Below are 25,120 nucleotides of genomic sequence, written 5' to 3' on the forward strand. Positions count from 1 at the left end.
GGACTGATACTACTTTCAGAAAACAGATGTTATTAGAAAAAAAGAGCAAGGAGAGATAGCAAGGGGAGAAATGCCAGAAGTAGGTGATGGGGAGGAAGGCAGCAAATCACACTGCCACGTGTGTTCCTATGCAACAATTTTGCATGTTCTTCACATGTACCCCAAAACCTAAAATTCAATAAAATAAATAAATGGGAAAAAAAAGACAGGTATTTAAAAGAAAGACTTAGGTATTTAATAACCTGTTGGGGGATATTTTGCTTAACTCACTAGCTTGGATGGCCACCAGAGCAAACTCTTCTTGGCAATGGTTATATAGTTCCTGCCAAAAGTTCTTAGTGAAAAGTTCAAATTCAGCATTGAGATCAATGAAGGCATGGCACAATATCATAATTATTATAGCCACCTTGTCACCTGCTGGGCTAATCAGTTTTCTGGGAAAGAAGTTTCTTATCTGTCAAAAATGGGTTGTATTTAAAAATTCTCTGTATTTCCAAATGGATCACTGTTATAACTATGACACTGGACTTAATCTTTTAGGCAAATGCAAGACATATTATCACTTGACTCAGGAATGGATTCATGGAGAAAAAACTTTGAAAGCTTGATCCATCGTTAACTTAGTTTTCAGAATGATTTAACATTCAATTTCTTTCTTTTCCTAGTTTTAAAAAAATTGTAATGACAGATCTGTAGAATATTTTATTCTTGTTCTGCATTCAGATTATTATATATATATGTTATATATATATAATTATTCTTTAAAGTAATTGTAACTTAGATTTGACTTTCTTTTTTAAAGGAAATACTTAAAGTACCATAGCATTATTTGAGTGGTTTAACCATTGTTTTGACTTTAATATTGTTTAGCCTTTATTATAACAAATAAAAATGTAGTTAATTTGAACTAATTAGTAAATTACATTAACGAAGGATATGTATGTTGGTAGCAATTGCATTTAACTTATGTACAAGAATACAAAATAAAAATACCAGAAGGCCGGGCGTGGTGGCTCACGCCTGTAATCCCAACACTTTGGGAGGCCAAGGTCGTTGGATCACCTGAGGTCAGGAGGTCAAGACCAGCCTAGCCAACTTGGAGAAACCCTGTCTCTATTAAAAATACAAAAATTAACCAGGTGCAGTGGCACATGCCTGTAATCCCAGCTACTCAGGAGGCTGAGGCAGGAGAATCACTGAAACCTGGGAGGCGGAGGCTGCAGTGAGCCAAGATTGCATCACTGCACTCCAGCCTGGGCGGCAGAGTGAGACTCTGTCTCAAAAAAAACAACCAGAAATGATTATCTCATTATACGGCAAGAGCCCAGTATCCTATCTTGGTAAAATGATTTTACATTCTAGTTTCAAGTAGCAAGTCTGTTATGTGTCTGTATCTCATCCTGAAACCTCTCACTAAGGCTTCAATTTTTATTATCCTCAATAACCTAATTACATTTTTATTTGGATATCCTGTTGTGACTCAATCATCTTTCATAAGGAATTTCTAATTCCCATATTTTTGTGAATAACACCAATATTTTAGTCTAATATGCCTATAATATTAGAACTAACTGCTTCTTATCCTCTACTTATTCCTATGTCTGTTTTGTCACTGTGTATATTAATTATGACTCTTTTGGCTTCAAGTGACCGAATTTGAAACTCCAGCTACCTTAAGAAAAAAAAGGGATTTACTGGAAGGATCCTGGACACCTCATATAATTAAAGAGAGAGAGAGAGAGAAAGAGAGAATGGGAATGCTGCAGGCAACTAGAGCAGCCTTAGGAACCTCAGGAACCGGAACCAGCAAAGTGGTGCCACCAAAATGCACTTTTTCTATTTCCACCTGGATGATAGCTATACTTTCTGGGTATTTTCCATAAGGCTTGGATTTTAGTAGCAGACTTAAGTCACACTCATTCATCGGCGTTGCATTAGAAAACTCAGTTTGGCCTCTAGCTTAAATTCAGCCGGTCTCATGGGGCATTCTTAGTGGTCCAACTTGGGTCATGTGCCTATTCCTTTGAACAATCGGTATGGGTAGATGGATGCTGTACGAGGTAATTGGCTCAGCCTGGATCATGTGCCACCCCTGGGACATATGTATGTGTAAAAGAGAGAGAGTGAGACAAAGAGACAGAAGACAGAGACAGAGAGAAAGAATAGGATTGGCAGTTGCATTCATTCATGTCCTCTAACAGGCAGATGCCAAAGATTAAATGTATAAGGATTTTATTAGATATATTTAGACATATACAACCTATATATCTGTGTGAAAGGATATACATAGGGAGGTTGGTGGAATGGCTGGGAAGCCATCAGACCGTGATGCAATCTGACTGCAAGTGACGGTAAAAGAGAGAACAGCTTGGGTCTGGATTGCTAGGCAGTCTATAGAAGGTTATGCAAGATTATCAGGTAGTTCTTGAGGCAAAGTTGCTGAAAGGGAGTCTCTTGTCTTCCTGGAATGTAGCTCCCTTGGTGTCCCTATCACACTCAGTCACTGGTGACAGCAACCTGTATGAGAAGTGGCCTCAGTGCAAACATGGAGATGGATTTCCAAGTGCAGCAGCTGAGGCCGTTACTCAAGTGTGCTCTTTGTGGTAGGAGTCCTACCACGGGCATTCTCATGGCTGCACCTCCATAATCATATGGCTGGAGTGGGGGAGGGGCAACTTTTGGAAAAGAAGAGATATATTTTTCTAGTCAGATAAGATAATATCCATTACACTAAGTATTGTCAAAATTCTTTTAACATTCCTCTCCACCTAACTCTCCCTTCCCATGCTTACAGCTGCTCCCATTGCCCATGCTTTCGCCGTCTTATTCTTGGACTACCATGACATCTCCTAATCAGTTCCTGCCTTTATTTTCTACTTTCTTCAACTAATCCTATACTCCATCTTATAATTTACTGCCTGGAAAGTCAATTTGAACATATCACTTTCTTGCTAAAATCTTTACAAGATTTTTGGGGTCCTCGGTCTGCCATTCAGCAACAGTAATATATGACTCTTACAATTCCTCAGTTCTACTTCTTTATTCTTGAAAATCTCATCTTTCCAGCACATCATGTTCATTTCCAACTCAAGCTTGTCTTAGAATCATTAGCTCTCAGGTGGAAAATCTCTATATGAGCATTAATTTCTCTTCATTTTAGCTTCTTGGACCTTTGGGAGATTAGAGGTGAATCTTTGAAAATTAAAGCTAAAGTATAAATGAGGAGGAGTGAGGCGAGAGAGAGAAACCTAAGGTATGGGCCCTGTGACAAAACTAGCATGTGGTCCTTAGGATTTTGAGAGCAGGAGACTGGGATAAAATGAAACCTGCTGGAAAGTTGGTCTGTGGGAGAGAGAGGAAGGGAGAGACTGGTAGAGGTCCCAGGATGGGTGTTTGGCAAGAAGGAAGCTTACCTGGGAAAACATTGTCTTCAACTATCTCAAGTGCTTCCACCAACACAGAGTGGAAAAACCCCAACCAACCAACAAACAAACATAAAAAATGTCAAGTAAGGACGAGGGGAAAGGGCTGGCAGCTTCCCAAGTCTGCCATCCACCTAATGCTTCTGTTGAGTCACCTGTTAGCGTAATTCTCTTACAATAGAGCTTGCTTGTAGGCTGCGATTACAATCTGGTTTAATGTGTTAAAAAAATCCAATTATTATGCACACTAAACCAAGAGAGACTATTCATGACAGTGATAATCTCAGCACCAGGGCTTATGACAAGCACAGATCTCTTCCTGTGCAGCTGCCGCCCACTGGTTTTGGCTCTAGCCGTCGTGACCATACTGAATAAGCCTAATCTCTTTTCATCTGGCAGGCGCTCAAATATTTGAAAACAATTATCATGGAGTCCCTGAGTCATTTCTTTTTTGGACTAAACATTATCAGCTTTTTAGCCTTTTTCACATAGAATATAATTAGAAATCATCTTGCCACTGAATTCACTCCAGGTATTTTCTTACCAGGGCAGAGAAGAGTGGATTGCTGCTTTTTTTGTGATAGATAATAGGTATCTAAAATTATAGTCTAAAACCACATTAATAATTTTAGTAGACACCCTACATATACAAATTGAACTTACTCTCAATCAAAACTCCAGGTCCATTCCATCTGTGCTGCTTCTGGTCTAGGTTTTCCTTATTCTACTTTCATTCATTTATTGAAGGGCTTTATTGATGATTTTTTCTTTTTTTTGAGACAGAGTCTTGCTCTGTTGCCTGGGCTAGAGTGCAGTGGCATAATCTCGGCTCACTGCAACCTCCACTTCCTGGTTCAAGTGATTCTCCTGCCTCAGCCTCCTGAGTAGCTGAGATTACAGGTTCCCGCCACTGCATCTGGCTAATTTTTGTATTTTTAGTAGAGACAGGGTTTCACCATCTTGGCCAGGCTGGTCTCAAACTCTTGACCTCATGATCCACCTGCCTCGGCCTCCCAAAGTGCTGGGATTACAGGTGTGAGCCACCACGCCCAGCCAATGATTTCTTATTAATTAAATACATTATCACTAATGAGGGATCTCTGTGGGTTTGGCAGTGGGAGTAGGGAAAAATTTACCACTGCTGGGATCCTCTCCCATTGCTGTGACTCGGGAGCTAGAGGTGGCAGGAATCCCGGGTCAGGACGAAGGCTGAGGTAAGCCAGGAACCTAGGGTGCAACACTTAAGGAGGCACTCATTTTCAGGTTGGCGCAAGCACAGCACAAATAGTGTACTATTCTGAACAGAGTTCTTATCCAATCCCCTCTCTGGTGTATTGTTGTGGATAAGCTGAGAGCATAGATCAGGTGGGTTGCAGGTTTTAGATGTTTTAACTACAAACCAAAGTTTTAGACTTTATATTCTGCATTTATATTCATTAGAGAATACATTCATACTCTGCACAAAGGACCACACAAGAATATACCCTTAATATACAATGAGAAAAATCGTAGTTGCTATGGTGTGTCAAGGTGAGGGAATTCAGAATGTAAGACTGGGGTTTTTCCTAGAGCCTCCCCTGACAGCACTGTGAAAAGGCATAGGAGAAGTATAAGTAGAAATCCAACTTTTGTCCACAGTTTGTGAGGTGTTTATGCTCAGGGTCCTCCTATGCTTTGTGGATCCTTGATGTCATTGTCCAAATTTTTCTTTAAAAGTATCACCAGGCTCCAGACTCTTCCATCTGCAGAGATATAGCTCAGCACATTAAATGACTTCCCATTGACCAGCACCAGTAGAAAAGCCCTAGGTAGAAAATTTGGAGAAAATAAAGAAATTCATCTGTGATTATATAACTAAGCCTCAGACATAAAAGGAGGCTAAATCAAAAGGGAATGGCCCCTAAGAGAGAACAGTAAAACCCTTTCCAGGAAAACAAAGGGAACGAGAGCACAGGCCAAGGTGGGTTGATTATACACTTCCTCCCTCAGACTGGCTTGCCCTGTCTAGCTCAAACCTATTCTATTTGAGGAATTCCTCATTTAAGCCTCCTCAGTGAAAGGGATCCAGGAATATGAATGGAACAGTTACTAATTGAGGGCTCAGTTTAGGGCCCATTCAACTATGAAGAGACACTCTAAATATAATATACATAAATGCAAATGTCATGCGAGTTCTTACCTCTGATGGAAGGTAGGTTTTGGAGACATCACAGAGAAGGAGAGAAGCCATTAGACTCTATTTTCAGAATATATTTCTATATTTTTAATGTCAAAACAAAAATTAATATTTTCCAGTTGAGACTCCCCCATACCCAGCATATTCTCAGGAGGTGAACTTTTGTAAGTTTCTGTGTTTAGTTGTTGTGATGATAGCCATATATACTAAAGAATATAATTCTATTGGCTGGACGAGTTGGTTCACTCCTGTAATCCTAACACTTTGGGAGGCCGAAGCAGACAGGTTACCTGAGGTCAGGAGTTTGAGACCAGCCTGACCAACATGGTGAAATCCGATCTCTATTAAAAATACAAAAAATAGCTGGGCGTGGTGGCACGTGCCTGTTATCCCAGATACTTGGGAGGCCGAGGCAGGAGAATCGCTGGAACCCGGGAAGCAGAGGCTGCAGTGAGCCAAGATCATGCCACTGCATTCCAGCCTGGAGGACAGAGTGAGACTCTGCCAAAAAGAGAGAGAGAGAGAGAGAGAGAGAGAATATAAATCTATCTTTTAGACATCTATTGACTTCGGGTTATGAAAGAAGAATTTGGCTTATATAATCGGTCCTCTGTAACTACGGGTTCTGCATCCACAGATTCAACAACTGTGAATTTAAAATTTTGAGGAAAAAAAACGACTACAACAATGAGAAATAATACAAAAATTTTAAAATACAGTATAAGAACTATTTGCATAGCATTTACTTTGTTCTAGATATTATAAGTAATCTAGAGACAACTTAAAATATACAGGAGGGTGTGCTTAGGTTATATGCAAATTATCCACCATTTTATATAAAGAACTTGAGCATTCATTGACTTTGTAATGGGGAGGAGTGCCCTGGAACCAATTTTCTGAGGATATTGAGGGATGACTATATATTATTTCCCATCTCCTCCCTTCCTCTTCTTCTGAATGTATATATAGAAGATACAGTGGAAGAATACATAGGCCGGGCATGGTGGTTGACGCCTGTAATCCCAGCACTTTGGGAAGCCAAGGCAGGCAGATCATTTGAGGTTAGGAGTTTGAGACCAGCCTGGGCAACATGGTGAAACCCCATCTCTACTAAAAATACAAAAATTAGTCAGGTGTGGTGGCATACACCTGTAAACCTAGCTACTCAGGAGGCTGAGGCGGAGGTTACAGTGAGCTGAGATCGCACCACTGCACTCCAGCCTGGGCAACAGAGACTCTGTCTCAAAAAAAAAAAAAGAATATATGTATTATTCATATATATGTATGTATATATGTGTGTTCTATTGTTCATTTATATCAATTTCAAAATATAGTAAAATTTACACTTATTTTCCATACATTTTAAAAAGCAACTTTTAATTCTCCATTAGTTAAGTTGGGAGAAATTACCATCCTTGTTCTCCATCCCTCATTCCTCTGCTTTACTTCTCAGCCTCTGATGGCTATATTCTTATTTCAATATTGTCAATATCGATAACATTTATATTCGGTTCTGTGAAGTATTCTGTGCCTTTCATAATATCTTTGAATTAATAAACAGTATCGATATGTTATAATTAAAGAAATATTCTTTACTGCGTTTCAAGTTGTATGATTACAGTTTTAAATTGGAAAATGTAGTGCTATGTTGCTAAATCAGTGCTGTTCCATAGAGAATATTCCAAGTGTCAAGGTCAACTAGATTGTCTCTAATAACTTTAACAATGACTCAAACTCAAGCCATATTCAATTTGCTTCATATGTGGGCCATACGGCTTTTCCACCCTAGAGCATCTAATTGCCCTTCTTTTTTCTACTGAGAGAAAAAAAAGTATGCCTTTTTCATAACAGTAAGATCTTCCAGCATTGTTGTATATTAGTTGTTGAATGACAATTTTCTTTCTGAACATTTTACTCAGACTTCCCTTTATAATTTAAATTTGCTGACTTCCAGGTTGATTGTCATCCTATGATTTCTTTTCATCATACTCATAGGTTAGTTTCACGGTTTCTTAGATCTATAACTTCTTCCATGGATTTATTTTGTTGTGCTATATCATCGAGTTAAAAATTAAAAAAAAATAAATGTTGCACAACAGACTTTTAAAAAATTTATGAATGCCTGAAATGCCTTACTCTGTCCTCATTCCTGATTGAGTCAGGCTTGACATAGAATTTGAAGTTCATAATCATTCTTTCAAGACTCCACGGTCATCGCTCCATTCTTTTTTTTTTTTTTTTTTTTGAGACGGAGCCTTCCTGGGATGCTTAGGCTGAAGTGCAATGGCATGATGGCATGATCTCGGCTCATTGGAACCTCCACTTCCTGGGTTCAAGCCATCCCCCTGCCTCAGCCTCCCAAGTAGCTGAGACTACAGGCGTGTGCCATCCCTGGCTAATTTTTGTATTTTTAGTAGAGACAGGGTTTCACCATATTGGGCAGGCTGGTCTTGAACTCCTGACCTCAAGTGATCCTCCTGCCTCGGCCTCCCAAAGTGCTGGGACTACAGGCGTGAGCCACTGCACCTGCTCCCTCCCTTTTTTTCTAATACCCACTTTGTCGCTGAAATCTCTGATCTCAATTTGAACCTCAGTCTTTCAGAGTTAACTTATTTTAATTTTTCTTCTTTCCTTTTCTTTTTAAAAATGTCTTCTCTAAGAATCTTCATTATTCTTGATGTTCTGAAATTCCATGGGATGTGTCTCAATGTGGGTTTCCATTCATTTACCTTGCTTGGCTCTTGCAGGTTTCCTTCCATCTAAAGTCCAGGGGCTTTCTTTAGATCTGAGAAATAGTTTTGCATTGTTTCTTTAACTATTTGTGCTCCACATTCTCTCTCCTTTCCCTCTGGAACTCTTATCAGCTAAACTCTAGACTTTCAGACTCGATCTTCGATGACTTTTAATTTTTTTCTCCTATTTTCCATTCACCTGCCTTTTGTCCCTTCTGGTTTTTTTTTTCTTTTTTCAACCAACATGGTAAATTGCTGTCTCTACTAAAAATACAAAAGTTAGCTGGGCGTGGTGGCACTCACCTGTAAAGCAGCTACTTGGGAGGCTGAGGCAGGAGAATCGCCTGAACCTGGGAGGTGGAGGTTGCAGTAAGCCGAGATTGTGCCACTGCACTCCAGCCTGGTGACAGTGAGACTCTCTCCAAAGAAAAAAAAAATTAGTAATATAGACATAAACTCAATCAAGTATATTTTGGTTGGGTGAGGAGTGTGGGTGGAGAAGAAAAAGGACATGGTTTACCGTCTAGGAAAGGAGTAGATTTCCACTCCGTAAATTTATAACAATCAGATGCAGTGAACAGAAACTAGTAGAAGTAGCAGATGCCCTAATTGTTTTATCTCATCTTTCTTTCTTCCTTCCTCCCTTCCTTCCTCCCTCCCTCCTTCCCTCCCTTTCTTTCTTTCTTTCTCTCTCTCTTTTCTTTTCTTTTCTCTCTCTCTCTCTCTCTCTCTCTTTCTTTCTTTCTTTCTTTCTTTCTTTCTTTCTTTCTTTCTTTCTTTCTTTCTTTCACAGATTCTCACTCTGTCGCCAGGCTGGAGTGCAGTGGCACGGCTCACTGCAACCTCCACCTCCTGGATTCAAGCGATTCTCCTGCCTCAGCCTTTCAAGTAGCTGGAACTACAGGCTTGTGCCACCACGCCCAGCTAATTTTTTTTTTTTTTTTAAGTAGAGATGGGGTTTCACCATATTGGTCAGGCTGGTCTTGAACTCCCAACCTCAGGTGATCTGCCTGCCTCAGCCTCCCAAAGTGCTGGAATTACAGGTATGAGCCACCATGCCCAGCCAATATTTTCTATATTATCTTTTCTATTGAAAGCTAAAAAAGATTGGGTACAGTGGCTCACGCCTATAATCCCAGCACTTTGGGAGGCTGAGGCAGGTGGATCACTTGAGGTCAGGAGTTTGAGATCAGCCTGGCCAACACGGTGAAGCCCCAGCTCTACTAAAAATACAAAATTAGCAGGGTGTGTGCTACTTGGAGGCTGAGCTACTTGGGGGGCTGAGGCAGGAGAATTGCTTGAACCCTGGAGGTGGAGGATGCAGCGAGCTGAGACCGTGCCCCTGCACTCCAGCCTGGGCAACAGAGTGAGACTCTGTCTCAAACAAGCAAACAAACAAAACTAAGATAAATATTTATGCATGGAGTTTTAGGACAAAAACTGGATTACTTAGTTATTAGCAGGTGTTTATTTGATCAGTTTTTTAGTATTTTAAAAGTTCAGTATCTTCATGAAATGAAAACTTTACCATAGCAATTGAAACATGAATTGTGCTTGGAGTCTCACAATTTGCTTCTAAGACTTAACATGTAATTTACAATTCAAAATTGTACTTATACAAGTCATTACATAATTGATTTTATAGTCTATCTTTCTGAATCCTTAAAAAATGTCCCTTTAGTAAATTGCTCCATCTTAAAATAGAAAACACTGATAAACTTTCTAAATGTCAGATTATGGCATGTTATACCACATTAAACTCTCTAAATATTTTTCCTTTCCTTCCTAACAGTAAGTAAATACTGAAGCAAAGAGAAATTCTGTATTAGGAAACAATGATTGGGAGGATGATAATGAGAAATACTATTTTACATAAAGAGTTTTTAATATACATTTTTAGCTTCTCTTCATCACAATCATCAATGGCTATTTTATCTGATTTTTGTGTAGATGTATGCATCAGAGTTTAAGAACTACAATTATAAAGGATACATGACACTGAGCCTGTTACAATTTATTCATTTAACAAAAATTTATTGAGCACATACTTTTATACAAAGAATAATGTTTGATAGCTTTGTATTTGAGGAATGTAAGCAGTAAAAGCTCTTAGTGACTTTATCATAGACTCTCTGCTCTGATCAAGTCTATTATTTTACCTCCTTTTCCTAACTGATGCCCTAATCATGTCTTTTCCAGATTATCCTAAATTATCTTTCTGCTTTGACTCTCTTTCCTCTATTCCACACATCATTACCCTGTCCAAATTTGCAGTTATATAAACCAAAAAGATTTGAATAACGTTTTTGCTGCAAAAGACCATTTTCTCATCTAACTCAGACTATCAATTTATTTTAGGTGTAAAATTCAACTTCATTCCTGTATATGTACATTCTTTAGGGCTTCTAAAATTCTGCTTTCTACATGACAGGTGGCTGCCTTTATTAGTGGGTAACATATTTATGTCATGTGAAAGGATTGTGGCACACTTTTTGACCTCTGAGTGAAAGTCATTATATGTGTCGCTTGTCATTATCATGGAAACACTCAGCTGTGAAAAAAGCTCTTAAATATAGTCAAATACTCCTACCTAGAATAAAACAATACACTTCTTTGTTGTGAATAAGAACACTTAGTTACAGTAGCCCGTATCCTACTAAGCATGTACTTGTTGACCATTTTCTGTTAAATTGGTCTATATGTTTAAAAGTTCTGTTCACTCCTACAAGCTGACAGGCTAGTATCATGCTGTGTTATTATTCTTTTGAAAAACTGCTGTGTACTGGTCTATACAGCTGGCCAATAGCAATAACTTCATGGAACAATAAGAAAATTATAGGCCAGGCATGGTGGCTCATGCCTGTAATCCCAGCACTTTGGGAGGCCGAGGCGAGTAAATCACAAGATCAGGAGATTGAGATCATCCTGGCCAACACGGTGAAACAAAATACAAAAAACTAGCCAGTCAAGGTGGCAGGCACCAGAAGTCCCAGCTACTTGGTAGGCCGAGGCAGGAGAATTGCTTGAACCCAGGAGGTAGAGGTTGCAGTGAGCCAAGATTGTGCCACTGCACTCCAGCCTGGCAACAGAGTGAGACTCTGAAAAAAAAAAAAAAAAAAAAAAAAATATATATATATATATATATATATATATATATATATATATATCAGATTATACAGGAAGAATATCATATTTACAGAGGAAAAGGAAGGAAAGTGTAGTTGGCCCTTCTGTCTGCATGAAAGGCTTAGAAGATACAATGGAAGGAAAGCACAGAATAGCAAATTAGTGTCCGCGCTATTTGCTCTCTTCTTTCTTTCTTTGTTAGACCTTGTGTTACTTTTAAAGCTTCAGGTGGCATGAAAAAAACCACCATTTGATCTAAGTGAACAAAAATAATTCTAGAATATTTCATGTTAGTTTTTTCCTGTTATAACTGTGCTATCTATAGTAGAGTAAATGACAACTCTTGAGGAAAATATTTGCTGGAGGAAATGGAAGAGAAAACACAATTATTCTGATTTCTGGTTACTTTTTCCATCTCTATCTTTACCTCCACACAGCATGATGGATATATTTCTTACAGTATCATGTCATTAGGTAAAATTGCCAAACATGGGAAATTGCTGCAGTTCTTTTCCCACTAGAGACATTACAGTTTATCTCACCAAGTGCTCATTAAATAATCTTGTTTCTTAGTTCCTGCCTGAACACTACCATGCCATTTCTGTCACTCTAAGGCTATGCTGTTTGATACGGCAGACAATAGCCACATGTGGCTTTTTAAACTTTAAATTGAATAACATTCAATAAAACTAAAAATTCAGTTCTTCAGTTGCATTTCCTACATTTCAAGTGCTCAGTAGTCACAGGTGGCTATGGGCCACTGTATTGGACGGCACAAATATACAGTGTTTTAATTGTTGCAGACAATTCTTTTGGATAGCTCTGCTCTAAGGGAACTTCAGGGAAGTATGATGAGAGGCAAGAGCTTGCAAAAGAGTTAGAAGGTAGACATGAGATGGATGTCTAGAAAGCACAGTATCTTTGTGTTACTACTTAACCCATTTATGTCTGAGGTTGCAATTTTTTGAATTTTTGCGATCAGACCTTGGCGATGACCTTGAGCAGTAGGATGTAAATAGCTTCCACATGCTTAGTGTTCCAATAATGGAACACTAGGCAGAAATTAAGTTCTTTCTGTCCAACAACCCCCTCCTGGGAGCTATCTTCCTTCTTCCCCAGTTCATCCATATGCGTCTCATAGGGTCTGCTGTATTCTTTCATGACCCTACCATTCTGGCCACAGAAGTTTTGTTCAGGGGCATGCACTTGACTCAGGCTAGGGCTAATTTTTGTACTTGGCCTCCTGATTGGCATGAAATAGAGTATTTCATTTAAGTTGAGCCAATGATACTCCACCTGGTGGGGACTTTATATGAACCTGGAAGAAACTGTGAGCTATAAAGCTCGATAGCTCTCAAGGGTCATGTTTCCTGCCATAGGGACAAAGCCTGTGGTGAGCAAGCAAAATCAAGCTAACATGAACAGAAGTCAAGATAGGAAGTAGAAAGTATGGTGATAGCATTGGGGTTTCCAAGTCTAGCTGATCCTGAGGCCAGGGTTCATTTCTGTACTTATATCTTTATAATTAACTTTCCATTTTCCTTAAGCTAATTCAAATTGAGTTGCTCTCATTTGCAATCCAAAAAAGTATTAACTAATGTACAATTATTTGAAGACAGAGCAGCTTGTTGGAATGTATGGATTTAGAGAGGCAAGTATAATTCAAATTTGTAATGTAACAAATATAAACAAAGTAAGTCAATTACATACATCAATGAAGCTCTGATAATTATATTTACTTTAAACATAAACTAATTTATAATTGCAAAAAGACAAGATTATTTTATAAAGATAATTGGCCATATTTTGTTTAACCTCATGAGTGCTAGAAAAAAAGACAAAATATCACAATAACATAGTATAATTTTTCATGGTACTATGATTCATAAAAAAATGAAATATTAATGGTTTTAACTTGGTTTTTCACCAGATTTGTATAATCCAGCCATCTCTTTTCAGATAATTACAACTGGTAATAAAGCTTAAAGTTTAAAAGTGTTGGCTGGGTGCACTGCCTCAGTTTGGGCGCAGTGGCTCATGCCTGTAATTCCAGCATGAGGGAGGCTGAGGCGGGAGGACCTCTTGAGCCCAGAAATTTGAGACCAACCTGGGTAACAAAATGAGAACTTACCTCTACAAAAAATAAAAATAAAAAAAGCCAGATGTGGTGGTGCATACCTCTGGTCCCGGCTCCACAGGATGCTTGAGGCAGAAGGATAGCTTGAGCTTAGGAGGTTGAGGTTGCAGTGAATCATGTTCACACCACTGCACTCCAGGCTGGATGTTGAGTGAGACCCTGTCTGAAAAAAAAAGTCTCCCTTACTCAAATATTCAAAATCCCTGAATAACATAATATTGACTAAATTTTCAAAATATATATATATATTTTTTTCCTATATATATATATATATATATATATTTGTGTAGATACTTGTTAAATCTCCTCTTCTTATGCAACTATATAATTGCTAAGTAGTATTTTTTTTCATTCTTTTAGTGGTTTAGTCTTTTTCAATTGAACAGCTTAAATTAAATAAAGGAAAGGTCCAATTTTAAACATGAGTTGTTTCTTAAAAGTATATTGGGAATTTTGTAACTAGGAACATACTTCCCCATCAAGATGATATTGCTATCAATAGTGGCTAGTTATTTTGTGTGGTACATGACAGCTACTTAACTAATGTAGGTGAAATTACTCTTCCCTTTTGAGTTGTTCTTCCCACATGATTCACCTTCCATGCTCAATTTTCCACTGATGTTTCAGCCACATCACTAGGTAATCAGCTTTGTGGTCCTGGAAATAAAACTATCATTCAAAATAACACCTCTATGAAAAACTAAATTTGAAATCCAAAATACCAAAAACATTTCCATTTCATAATTGTAAGACAGGAAATTAGTTTGACTAGCTCCTGTCGCCCAAGCTGGAGTGCACTAGTGTGATCACTGTTCACTGCAGCCTTGACTTCCCACTCAGGTGATTCTGCCACCTCAGTCTCCTGAGTAGCTGGGACTATAGGCATGTGCCACCATACCTGGATAATTTTTTGTCTTTTTAGTAGAGATGGGGTTTCACCATGTTGCCCAGGCTGGTCTTGAACTCCTGGGCTCAAGCCTGCCTCAGCCTCCCAGAGTGCTGGGATTATAGGCATGAGCCACCATGCCCAGCTTGACTTCTTTTATTCTACTTTTCCTATCTGAACTCCTATTTCCACAATACATGATGGCAATTGCTTGAATTATATGTTTGGAAACTGTTTTGCAAATACTTTTTTATGAAGAAGAATGAAAAATGAAAATGAAGAATCTCTTGAGCATTCCCTAGTACATAAAGGTATACAGACTGAAGATAGTTTTGGATGTGTAAAATCAAAATTAGAAACAAATTTTGTCATTAGGCAGGATGTGTAATTGATAAAATGTAAAACATTTAAATTACAAATAATTGACACTCCCTAAAATTAAAAGTATCAAACCCATAACATACTTTAGAAATATGAATATGTAAGAAACAAAATTAAAAATCTGACTCCAAGTGGCTTCTAAGCAAACCCAGAATCTATATGAAATGCTAGCATTTGGAAACATAGCTTTTTTTTGTTTTGTTTTTTTTTAAAGGCAATGTTGGTAGGGAGAATTCTGCATTCTAATCCAGAGGGAAATGCCATCAATACCCAGTGGCCTTGGCCTAAACTCCTGTACTCAGCAAGTTTGAAACTCAAGTTCATCACACATACACACACAAGTAAGTCTCCCGAGCAAATAATAGTGACGTTAATCTGGGTTATGGAAACTCACATAATCTGGTCATTTACTTAGTAGCTGTGTAATTGGTGAGGAAAGGATGATTAAAATTTTCGGGCTTTCAATATGAAATTCTTTAAAAGTTTGAACAATTGGATTACTCACAGCTAGCCAGAAACCACAAACTCAGAACTGTGGCGTCAAGTTCAGATCAATGTCTTGGAGTTCAAGACTGTTTTAAGAGAAGCTGCCTGGGGAAAATGTCACTAACTAAACATTTTACCTGAATCCTATGGATGTCTATCATAAACTCTCATGGAGCTTTCCTAAAGTATTGGCATTTTGATGTTTTCTGAGTAGAACAGTATTTTATTTGATCCTTCAATAATAATTCTTGCTTGTAGCCAGTTTCCAGCACAGTGGCGGCTCCACAGATATTCATTGAACTAATGAAAATGGTAAAGGATGAATGTCTGTTGAGCATAAACTGCGACTGAGGGAGAGGTTATATAAAAGCAATGGAAGACAGTTTCTGCTCTAGATTTACAGTCCAAACTCACTTACATACGTGTAAATATTTTCTTCTCTGTGTCAGTCCCTAATATAGCTATTTTGCTCCAGGAATTAGCATTTCCTCTACGAGGGAAAATCACTAAACTCCCTGTTTCTCAATGTTGTTTATGCGGTTGATTGTCCAGGTCTTCAAATTACGAAGTGAAGTTGAGAGTTGGGTAAATGGTTGAGCGGTTCAAGTACCTTAAGTAAAAACGAAGCGGCCAATTGTTGTGATCAGGGTTGACCTCGGACTGTTCACAATGCTCACAGGTTTGCAAATTAAAAAAACCTGCATGTGACATGCTTTCCAGGTCCTTTGTCAAAATGTCTGTCTTACCCCTACAAATGTGCGTTTGCAATTGTAGACAAATTCCAAGTCTTACTTCCAAGAGGTAAACCAAGCTCTGGGTGGCAGCAAGGCTTATCAAGAGCCAGACTATGGGGTGAAGCAAGCGCGTGCAGGTGTGTTTTTGTGTTTGTGCGTGTATGTGTGTATATGTGTGTGTGTGAAAAAGAGAGACCACTGCTGTGCTCAGGATTCCTCTCTCCTCTTTGCTTTTTGCCAACTGGCTGTCTCTCCACTTCACAGCGGAGATGTGAGACGGCATGTGGCTGATTCGGGCAAAACAAAACAAAATAAAACAAAACCAAACCTAAACAGACCTTCCTAAATAGCAAATGAGAGTCAGTGGGGTGGGAATCCTTTTCAACCACGGAGACCTGTCCATGGTCCTGACCACATCATTTGCCACTCGCCTCCTTCCTCGATTCCGTTTACTGCAAGTACCGGACCGGTGGGCGCCTGGCGTCAGGAAGCTTGGGCCCGGGCCCCCACACGAGCTCGGCGCGCCTCGGGCAGGTCTCGGGCACCGGCCTAAGGCTCTCCGGGCCGGGCACCTGTTTAGAATCCCGGCGCGAGGCGCGGTGGGGGCGGCGGGGTGGGGTGGGGTGGGGGTGGGGCGGTGTCACGTGCCCCGGCGGCGGCGGCGGCGGCCCTGGGAAGGTTCCATTTCTTCCGCTGCCCGCACTCGCGGCGCTCGGGGCCCCTCCCTCGCCCCGCCCGCGGCGCCCCTCGCGGCCGCGCAGCCGGGCGACTCCGGGCCGGGCCCCGCCCCTCTCGCTGGCGGCCTCGGCACGTCCTACGCCCGCCCTCGAGCCCGGTGCCCCCGCCATCCACTTGGTGCGGTCCATGGCAAGCACATCATGGCGATTGAAGGTAAGTGGAGGCTGACGGCGGGGAGCGAGGATGGGGACCGCCCAGCTGGCGGGGGGTTCGGAGGCGCGCCGGCAGGCCGAGGCGCTCACTGAGCCGCCTCCTGAGGGTTGGAGCGGGCTGAGGACGCGCGGGGGTCCAGGTAGCGTCTCGGGAGGCAGGTGGGCGGAGCGGCGCCGCGGGGACGCGGGGCTCGACTGGCTCGCTCGCCCCGGCCTTCGCGGTGTCACCGGCCTCTCGGCGGCCGCACGCGGGGCAGAGCAGGCTGGCGGGCAGGTACAGCTCCCGGGCCGCCGCCTCCTGCCGGCGGCGTGGAGTGGGGCTCGGGCTGCGGCCCTGCAGACCCCGCGGGACGGGCTGGGAAGAGCGAATGGCCACGGGGGCTCCGGCTGCACCCTCTTCTCTTGCACCCCGCCGCGGCAAACCGTCCTTCCGCAATACCCGCCTTCCTGCCAAACTGAGAGTCCAGTTTTTTGTCCCCTTCCGAATCCTTCCCTGTCCCCACTTGGGCTGGGTTGCACTCTGTTCCCCTTCTGTTTGCTGTTGTACGGGTCCAGGAAATTGGGGTTAGGTTAATGTCCTCCTCAAGTGGTTTTGTTCCCCCCACACACACTCAAAACTGTTTTTTTCCATGAAAAAAAGTAAATACGTTTTTACAACAAGCACACATTCTTAGAATCCTGCAAATATCATTCTGTGAAGTGTTATAGTGCCAACAATGTTCATATTTCAAAAAGCAGCTTAATAAAAATTAAGTTCCTAGATAAGGTCGTTGACACTAAAGTGTATTTTTCTCTTGTTCCAGAAACATGTAACTGGGACCAAGTATCTATATTTTGCCTTGTTTTTAAGGAAGATATTGTGAAAATTAATTTCACACGTCTAGGTTATTTATGTGAAAGATTACATCTTCCAGCCCTCGTCTTTTAGATTGACTCAAGCAGTGAAAGTTATTTGTACATTTTTCCTGTGTATCCATATTCATCTGTACACCTATGCAAAGTACCTTTTATCGTTATTTCTCTAAATTGAATGTGTGTTCTTAAATAAAACTTTTTAAAGCATTCCCTTCTAGGTGACCAATCACTGGTAGCATGCATCTCTGGGGACTTCTTTTTGTCAGATCCTGTGGACTCCAAAATAGAGTTAGCTGTGTGTTTATGTTTTTTTTATTTAAGAGAGTGAGTACCTGTTATATGCAAGACACACAGTCATACAGTTTCAGTTGTCTACTTTAGTTAAAATGGTAGGGAATAATCTGTGGTATTCCTGTTATCTGGAGCAGTACTTTGAATGTTTGTTTCCCTTACTATCCTTTTACCAAACGTTGAAAATCAAGAAACCAAATCCACTGATTTACATTGTGTACTTTATTTTCCCAACTAGTTTGTGGTAGAGTTTCTTGTGAAGCCGCGAAGGTAGAAAGGTTTAGGCAGAACATGAGGAAAATCCGTCAGATACCATTCAGATATGATGCCATAACTTGTAATTTCTTAAAATCTTTTCAGGTTTTTTTTCTTAGTTCTTCCTTTCTTTCTTCTGGCAGTTAAATGTTACTGATTCCTTTTCCATGTCACCTGGTGGCATTTTGCTCTGCCTACTACTTACATGTTTAAAGAGTAAGATTTTTTAAAATCCTGACATTCTAGAGATTCTTCTGTGTTTGATGTACTCTCATATTTTCATACCGAAGCATTTGCCTGAGGTTTCATAATACAAAGATTAGGAAGTATATCTTTTCTAGTTTGGCAAAGAAACTATAATTAATATTAGCACTTCGGATAAATATGGCAGTTCAAATTAGCCTAACTGTGCTCCTTATCACATAGTAAAGTAGATTCATTATGCATACCCTTCCCAGGCTGTGTTAAGAGTAAAATGAGTTCTGCATGAGACTCTGTACTAAGGACATCTTAGAAATTTAGGAGCCCAAAAGGGCATCTCATCTTTTCAGTGAAGTGTTTCTTAAAACATCCAGTTTCTTCATTCACCTGTTAATTTGATAGACCTTTTTTTTTTTTTTTTGGTACAGTAGCCATATACAATGTTCATTGCTAGATTCCATGGGGCCAAAAAGATGAATAAGACTTTAATCCTTCCCTCAAAGAGTTCATGTTTTATTGGGAGAGACAGGTAATTTTAAGCATGCAATTACAATGTAGTGTGAATGCTAAGAGATGGATCATCTTTCCTTTGTATAAAAACATTAAATCATGATGAGTCTAACACTGTTTTTTAGGCAGTAATTCTCATATTCATAACATTTTTGTATTTGGCCGAATATCTGCCATTCAGTAACGTCTGTCTACCCATCCTAGTTTTTCTTTCTGTAGCAATAATTTAAAATCCCACTATTCTCTCCATTTATGATATCCCTTCTGCCATTCAAAGACAGCTCTAGAGTGTTTTCTAGATAAAATATCCACTTCCCTCCTTTGGAGGATCTGTAGTTGTTTGTTTTAAAATTTGGAGTGTAGTAGTGGGTCATTTCATTCCAGTTATACTATTGAATAGCATACATTAAAATTGTTATACCATTCCTTCCACTTGTGTGTAATCCTATTAATATAGCTTAATATTAGAATAGCTTTTTTGGAGCTTCATGTTGGCTCAGAGCAAGGCTGTAATCAACTAAAACCACAGTCTCTTTTAGCTAGACTACTCTCAAGGCATGTTCCTGCAGTCCCTTGCTTAGCTTACCAACGTTTTGAACTGAACAGGTCTTTTTTATCTGTTAAGTGTATTCTGATTCGCTATGGCTCGATGTTTTAGCCTTTGAGTCTAGACTTTTAAGTACTAAGGATTGTTTTTATTTCCTTCTCTGTGTAAACCTCCTATTTTACAACACAAGATTTTTTTTTCTACTAAGTAATTATTCATTTCCTCCTTCTATAGTCAGATGAGTAACTACTACTAAAAAAAAAAAAAGACAAATATAAGATAATACAGTTACCATATTGAGCTAACATAATTCCCGTCAGAAGTAAAGAAGTTAGGCATAAAGGTGCAATTTTTAAAAGGCATTTTGAAATATTGAAAGTAGTTACACATCCTCACTCTTGGCCTAGTGGTCTGGCAATCCCAGGTTTGGAATCATTGTTGTACCCTAGCCTATGAGGCGATGTTATTGTTATCCAGCATATTAATTCTTCTAGTGTTGATCTCTGTCAATCTGATAGTATTGACTCTTTTTGTTGTATTTGAAATTTCCTCCTCTCAGTCTTCATCTACCTGACCTAATGTTCTAGTGGCTTCCATTCTTAACCCCGTTGCCATTGTCTGCTTTATACACACTGCCATAATTGCACACATTGAACAATTTTGTAATCACTTATTTACAAATTTGTTTTTCCTGTCTGTAAATTTCTAGAGGTTAATGTCTTATTCGCTTTTGTCTCCTTAGATTTTGTATAGTGCCTGAATACAGTTCTCCCTTGGTAACCATGGGGGAGATTGGTTCCAGGTCCCCTGCAGATACCAAAATTTGAGGATGCTCAAGTTCTTTATATCATATGGCATAATATTTGCATATAACTTGTACATACCCTCCCATATACTTTAAATCATCTCCAGTCTACTTGTAATACCTAGTACAATATAAATGCTTTGTAAATAGTTCTTTGGGGAATAATGACAAGGAAAAAAGTCTGTGTGTATTGAGTACACATAGAATCACTGTAGGCCTAACTACATTTTCCATGCACAGTTAGTTAAATCCATAGATGCTGAACCTGTGGATATGGCGAGGCAGCTGTATTTTGTGTGAACTCAAGCCAAGTTCCTTGGGTTGTTTTGTGGAATTCTGTACATTGTTATCATAGATTATGCCACTGCCAAGAAGCATATTTCTAACACAGAATTTTCCTGACTTGTATTTCCAAATAGTGGCCAGATAGCTTCACATGAGTGTCCTCAGCAATCCAAAATGTTTAGCAAAGGATATTCAGAATGTCCCAAAGTTGTCATCACAGTCACCAGATCCAACCTCCATGCAAATTTACCCCCTGCTCTGTGCAGATTTACCATCTAAGTGGCATTTTTAATTAACCAGGTATCTGAGTTAAAAACCTGAACACCTACCTTGTCTCACAGTTCACCTCCCACATCCTGTTTGAACACTGTCTTACCAAGTCTACAACTCAAATCAGTTTGTGCTGCTTGGTGTCTTCACTTTATGCCCTTTTCACTCATTAAGAGACTTGCATTAGTTTCCTAGTGCTCTTATTTTCCAGTGTTAAGTTTCCTTCCAATTTATTTTCCAAAGTAGTGTTAGTTGTCTTTGTATTATAAAATGCAAATCTGAATTTCTTAAAACCCCAAGATAAAGTGGGCCCTTAATGATCTAACTCTTGCCCTTCCTTCATTCAGTCCACATTTTTCTGTCTCTTCCATTAGAATATTAGAAGACTCTGCAAACTTCTTTGCCAAAGTAAAAAATAAACACTTGTTACGTTACTATATTAACTTTAACTACTTAACTTCTCTGAGTAACATTTTAAAAAAATGTAGAGTAAGGTTAGACTAGGTAGAATCTGTGTGTGTATATGTATGTGTGTGTATATAGTGCATTTACTTTTTTTTAATGTACCTTATAATTTGCTACATACATATATTTTAAAAATAATGAGAAGAATTCTGAGATGTTCTTTTTTTTTTTTTTGAGATGTTCTTTAAGGTTTCTTTTGGCTCTAAGATTTCTAAGGCAAAATTTAGACTTTCAAAAGCCATTTGAAATATTTAGTTAAAAAATCCAGTAGATTTACTTTTGAGTAATTTATAGTTTATTCAAGGTTCCTTTTCTAACTCACTAAACAAAATTAGAAACACTCAGGGAACATTAGAGACATAATTATATTTTATTTTTTGTTGTTTTAAGGTTGTATTAGAATGCAGCAGTGCACTTTGGGAGGCCGAGGTGGGTGGATCACTTGAGGTCAGGAGTTTGAGACCAGCCTGGCCAACATGGTGAAACCTTGTGTCTACTAAAAATACAGATATTAGCTGGGCATGGCGACACATGCCTGTAGTCCCAGCTATTGGGGAGACTGAGGCAGGAGAATCACCTGAACCTGGGAAGCGAAGGTTGCAGTGAGCCAAGATTGCACTACTGCACTCCAGCCTGGGTGACAGCAAGACACCGTCTCAAAAAAAAGAGAATGCAGCAGTGCATGCCAATGGGGAAAGCAGAGAGAACCATATACTGCCTTAATTTATACAATTTGTTATTTGTTGAGTAATACTGTTTGCATTATCAGTTTCTTTGAAAACATTATGTTCATACAGCGTATATGTATGGTAACATAATAGATTTTTTCATGAATTTTATTTCTGTTTAGCTGACTTTATTCTTTTATTTTTTCCCCTGAATCCTAGTCGATTACCACCTAATATGAAAGTGCCTATATGTGAATAATGTAAGACTGAACAAACTACTACAAATAAAACATTTCAAGCTTTTGGGTAAAATGATTATATTAAATTTGAACCCTTGATTTACCCTTTTTTAGGAGAAAATAGTGATAACTCAGGAAGCTGTTATTAGGATTTTACGAACAAATTTTTAAGAGCCACACATGTGTTCAGAACAATTTCTTATTGTCATATTTTAGGACCGTATTAGAATTGGTATTCAAGGTAATATTTTGAGCCATTAAGAGAAGTTTTAATGAATATTAAATTATCTTTGGTATTCTGAACTTAATGCAGTAATGCATATTAGTAGCTTTAAAACATGATCTGGTGCAGAAGTCAGAAAGGTTTTGTTTTATTCTCCGTTAAGTAGAAAATTCACTTAAGTAGAACACCTTTTTTTGTGAGCACATACTTAAGGTTTTATTGTGTTTGGTTAATGAGCATCTAGCAGTCAAAAACATAATTGGCTAAACGAATTGAATTAAAAAGTAGCATAAAGTTGGAAAAATGGATTGATTTGTGAACAGTAAATTTAATTTTGTAAGATAAAATTTGTACCTCTTAGAAAAGACTGTTGAATAAATTCATAGGAACTTATATGGATCAAATGAGATACCATAGTTAGCATGCTTTGTAAATTATAAAGTGCTCTAAGATATTGTTTATTCGAGACCTAGTTTATATTATGTGATGCTGGAGGGGTGGTATGTGTCTCAAAGTGTAGGCTGCTATTTAATAAAAATATCATAGATAAAATGAGTTTATAAAAGTATAGAAAGGATTTGACTTATACAGACTATTTTAACTTTACAGTAATTGCATCACAACAGCAGAAAGTAAAGGAATTCCAATTTGGGAGGATAACTCCCAGAGCAAGGCTTTTTTTTGTTTTGTTTTTTGTTTTAAGAAAAAATTCAAAAAGGAGGACAGGTTAAGAAGCATGAGAAAGTTAACATTTATTTTGGAGTATTTACATGGCAGAATGTTTGAAATTCAGTGATAACTGTAAAAGAGAAGAAACCATCTCCAGAGCCTGAACTGTAAGTTTTCTTTGAATTTTATATTCTACTGGTGAAGACTGCAAAGGAAATTAACATTTTTTGGGTGTTTGCCATGGGCCGGGCAACATACCTTCAGTTTTTGTCATGAATGGCACCACTCCTCCTTCTCTTGTCTGCAGTAGACACCTGTTTTATTAAGACATCTTTTTTCCTGCCAGTTGTGGACTTGGTCTCAGAATCCTTGGCAACACTACCCTCCACCCTCACTCCAGCAGCTACTACCAGTCCATCAGAATTGGTATACAAGATGAAAACTATTTTCTGTCCTGAGGTTATTATTACCATTTTATAAATTACTTTAGCTATTATTTTTACTTACTCCAAAGATTAAGTGACAAGCACAAGGTTTACAAAGACAGTACTAGGTGTTGCCAACTTTAAAATTGAGGTCTGACCCAATTCAGAAGCAATGATCTTTATGCAACACTGTGTTTTAAACTGGTGACCAAAATTGGTATTATTCCTTGAATGATCTAATTAAGGACAAAACTAAAAGATGTTTAGAGGTTAGTTACTGTGGTCTAAGTGGATTACGTTGGTTGGTGGGGGGGAGTTGGTAGCATTAATAATTTCATGCTTATGATCTACAGCATAGGTGTCTGCATAATAATTAGCTATAACAGAGTTTACAAATGTAAGTTAGGTGATCATTTAAAGGCTCTGACTAATGCATATGCTGGAGAAGAATCTTTAGATGAGATGGAATTTAAGACATTTCTAAAGTAGACTTTCAGTGTTTGACCAAGAAAAAAATACATAGAACCTGTAAATTGTGATTTAGGCTAATGGTCAGAATAAACATGGTAGACAAAATACAGTTGAATTTGAAAATAACTTTTAGATCCGTTTTAAAGGAACTAAATTTTTGGGTTTAATTCCATTTTTGTGTACAGGCAAACCTCATTGTGCTTCATTTTATTGTAAATTCACAAATTTGCATTTTTTACAGTTTGAAGGTTTGTGGCAACTCTGTGTTGAATGAATCTATTGGCACAGTTTTTTAACAGCATGTGCTCACCTTGTGTCTCTGTGTCACATATTGGTAATTCTTGTAATCTTTGAAACTTTTTCATTGTTACTATATTTGTTATGGTGATCTGTGATCAGTGATCTTTGATGTTACTCTTGTAATTGTTTTGGGCACTATGAGCCATGCCAGTATAAGATGGCAAACTTAGTTGATAACTGTTGTGTGTGTTCTGATTGTTCCACCAGCCAGTCATTCCCTCAGTCTCTTCCTTTCCTCAGGCTTCTCTGTTCTCTGAGGCACAATAATTAATAGCCCTACAAATGTTCATTGAAAGGAAGAGTCACATGTCTGTCACTTTAAATCAAAAGCTAGAAATGATTAATCCTAGTGAGGAAGGCATGTCAGAAGCTGAGACTGGCTAAAAATTAGGTGTTTTGTGCTGGTAGGTGAAGTTGTGAATGCAAAGGAAAAGTTATTGAAGGCAATTAACAGTGCTACCTGCTCTAGTGAGCACATGAGTGACAGGAAGGCATAACAGCCTTATTGCTGATATGGAGAAATTTGAATGGTCTGGATAGGAGATATAACCAGCCACAACATTCCCAAAGCCAGAGCCTAATCCAGAGCAAGGCCCTCACTCTCTTCAATTCTGTGAAGGCTGAGAGAAGTGAAGAAGCTGCAGAAGAAAAGTTGGAAGCCTGCAGAGGTT

General features: G+C 38.9%; 1 protein-coding gene across 6 annotated transcripts in view; it reads left to right on the forward strand.

Annotated features, from left to right (window-relative positions):
* The first annotated feature begins 16,855 nt into the window (after positions 1–16,855).
* The window catches only part of SYT14 (synaptotagmin 14), a 185,203-nt gene continuing 176,938 nt past the window's right edge, over positions 16,856–25,120 (forward strand). For 5 of the 6 annotated variants that reach the window (XM_017525572.2, XM_017525574.2, XM_017525569.2 and 2 more), the window contains exon 1: positions 16,856–16,971. Coding sequence is in view for 2 of the 6 variants with exons in the window: in XM_017525569.2 (XP_017381058.1) it covers positions 16,959–16,971 (13 nt within the window). In the remaining 4 variants the exon portion in view is untranslated. Of the gene's footprint in view, positions 16,972–17,773; positions 17,794–25,120 lie in introns of all 6 variants that reach the window. The other variant, XM_037737399.1, reaches the window with a different exon arrangement.

This window comes from Cebus imitator, unplaced genomic scaffold (assembly GCF_001604975.1).
Source record: "Cebus imitator isolate Cc_AM_T3 unplaced genomic scaffold, Cebus_imitator-1.0 Scaffold38, whole genome shotgun sequence".
Lineage (NCBI taxonomy): Eukaryota > Metazoa > Chordata > Mammalia > Primates > Cebidae > Cebus > Cebus imitator.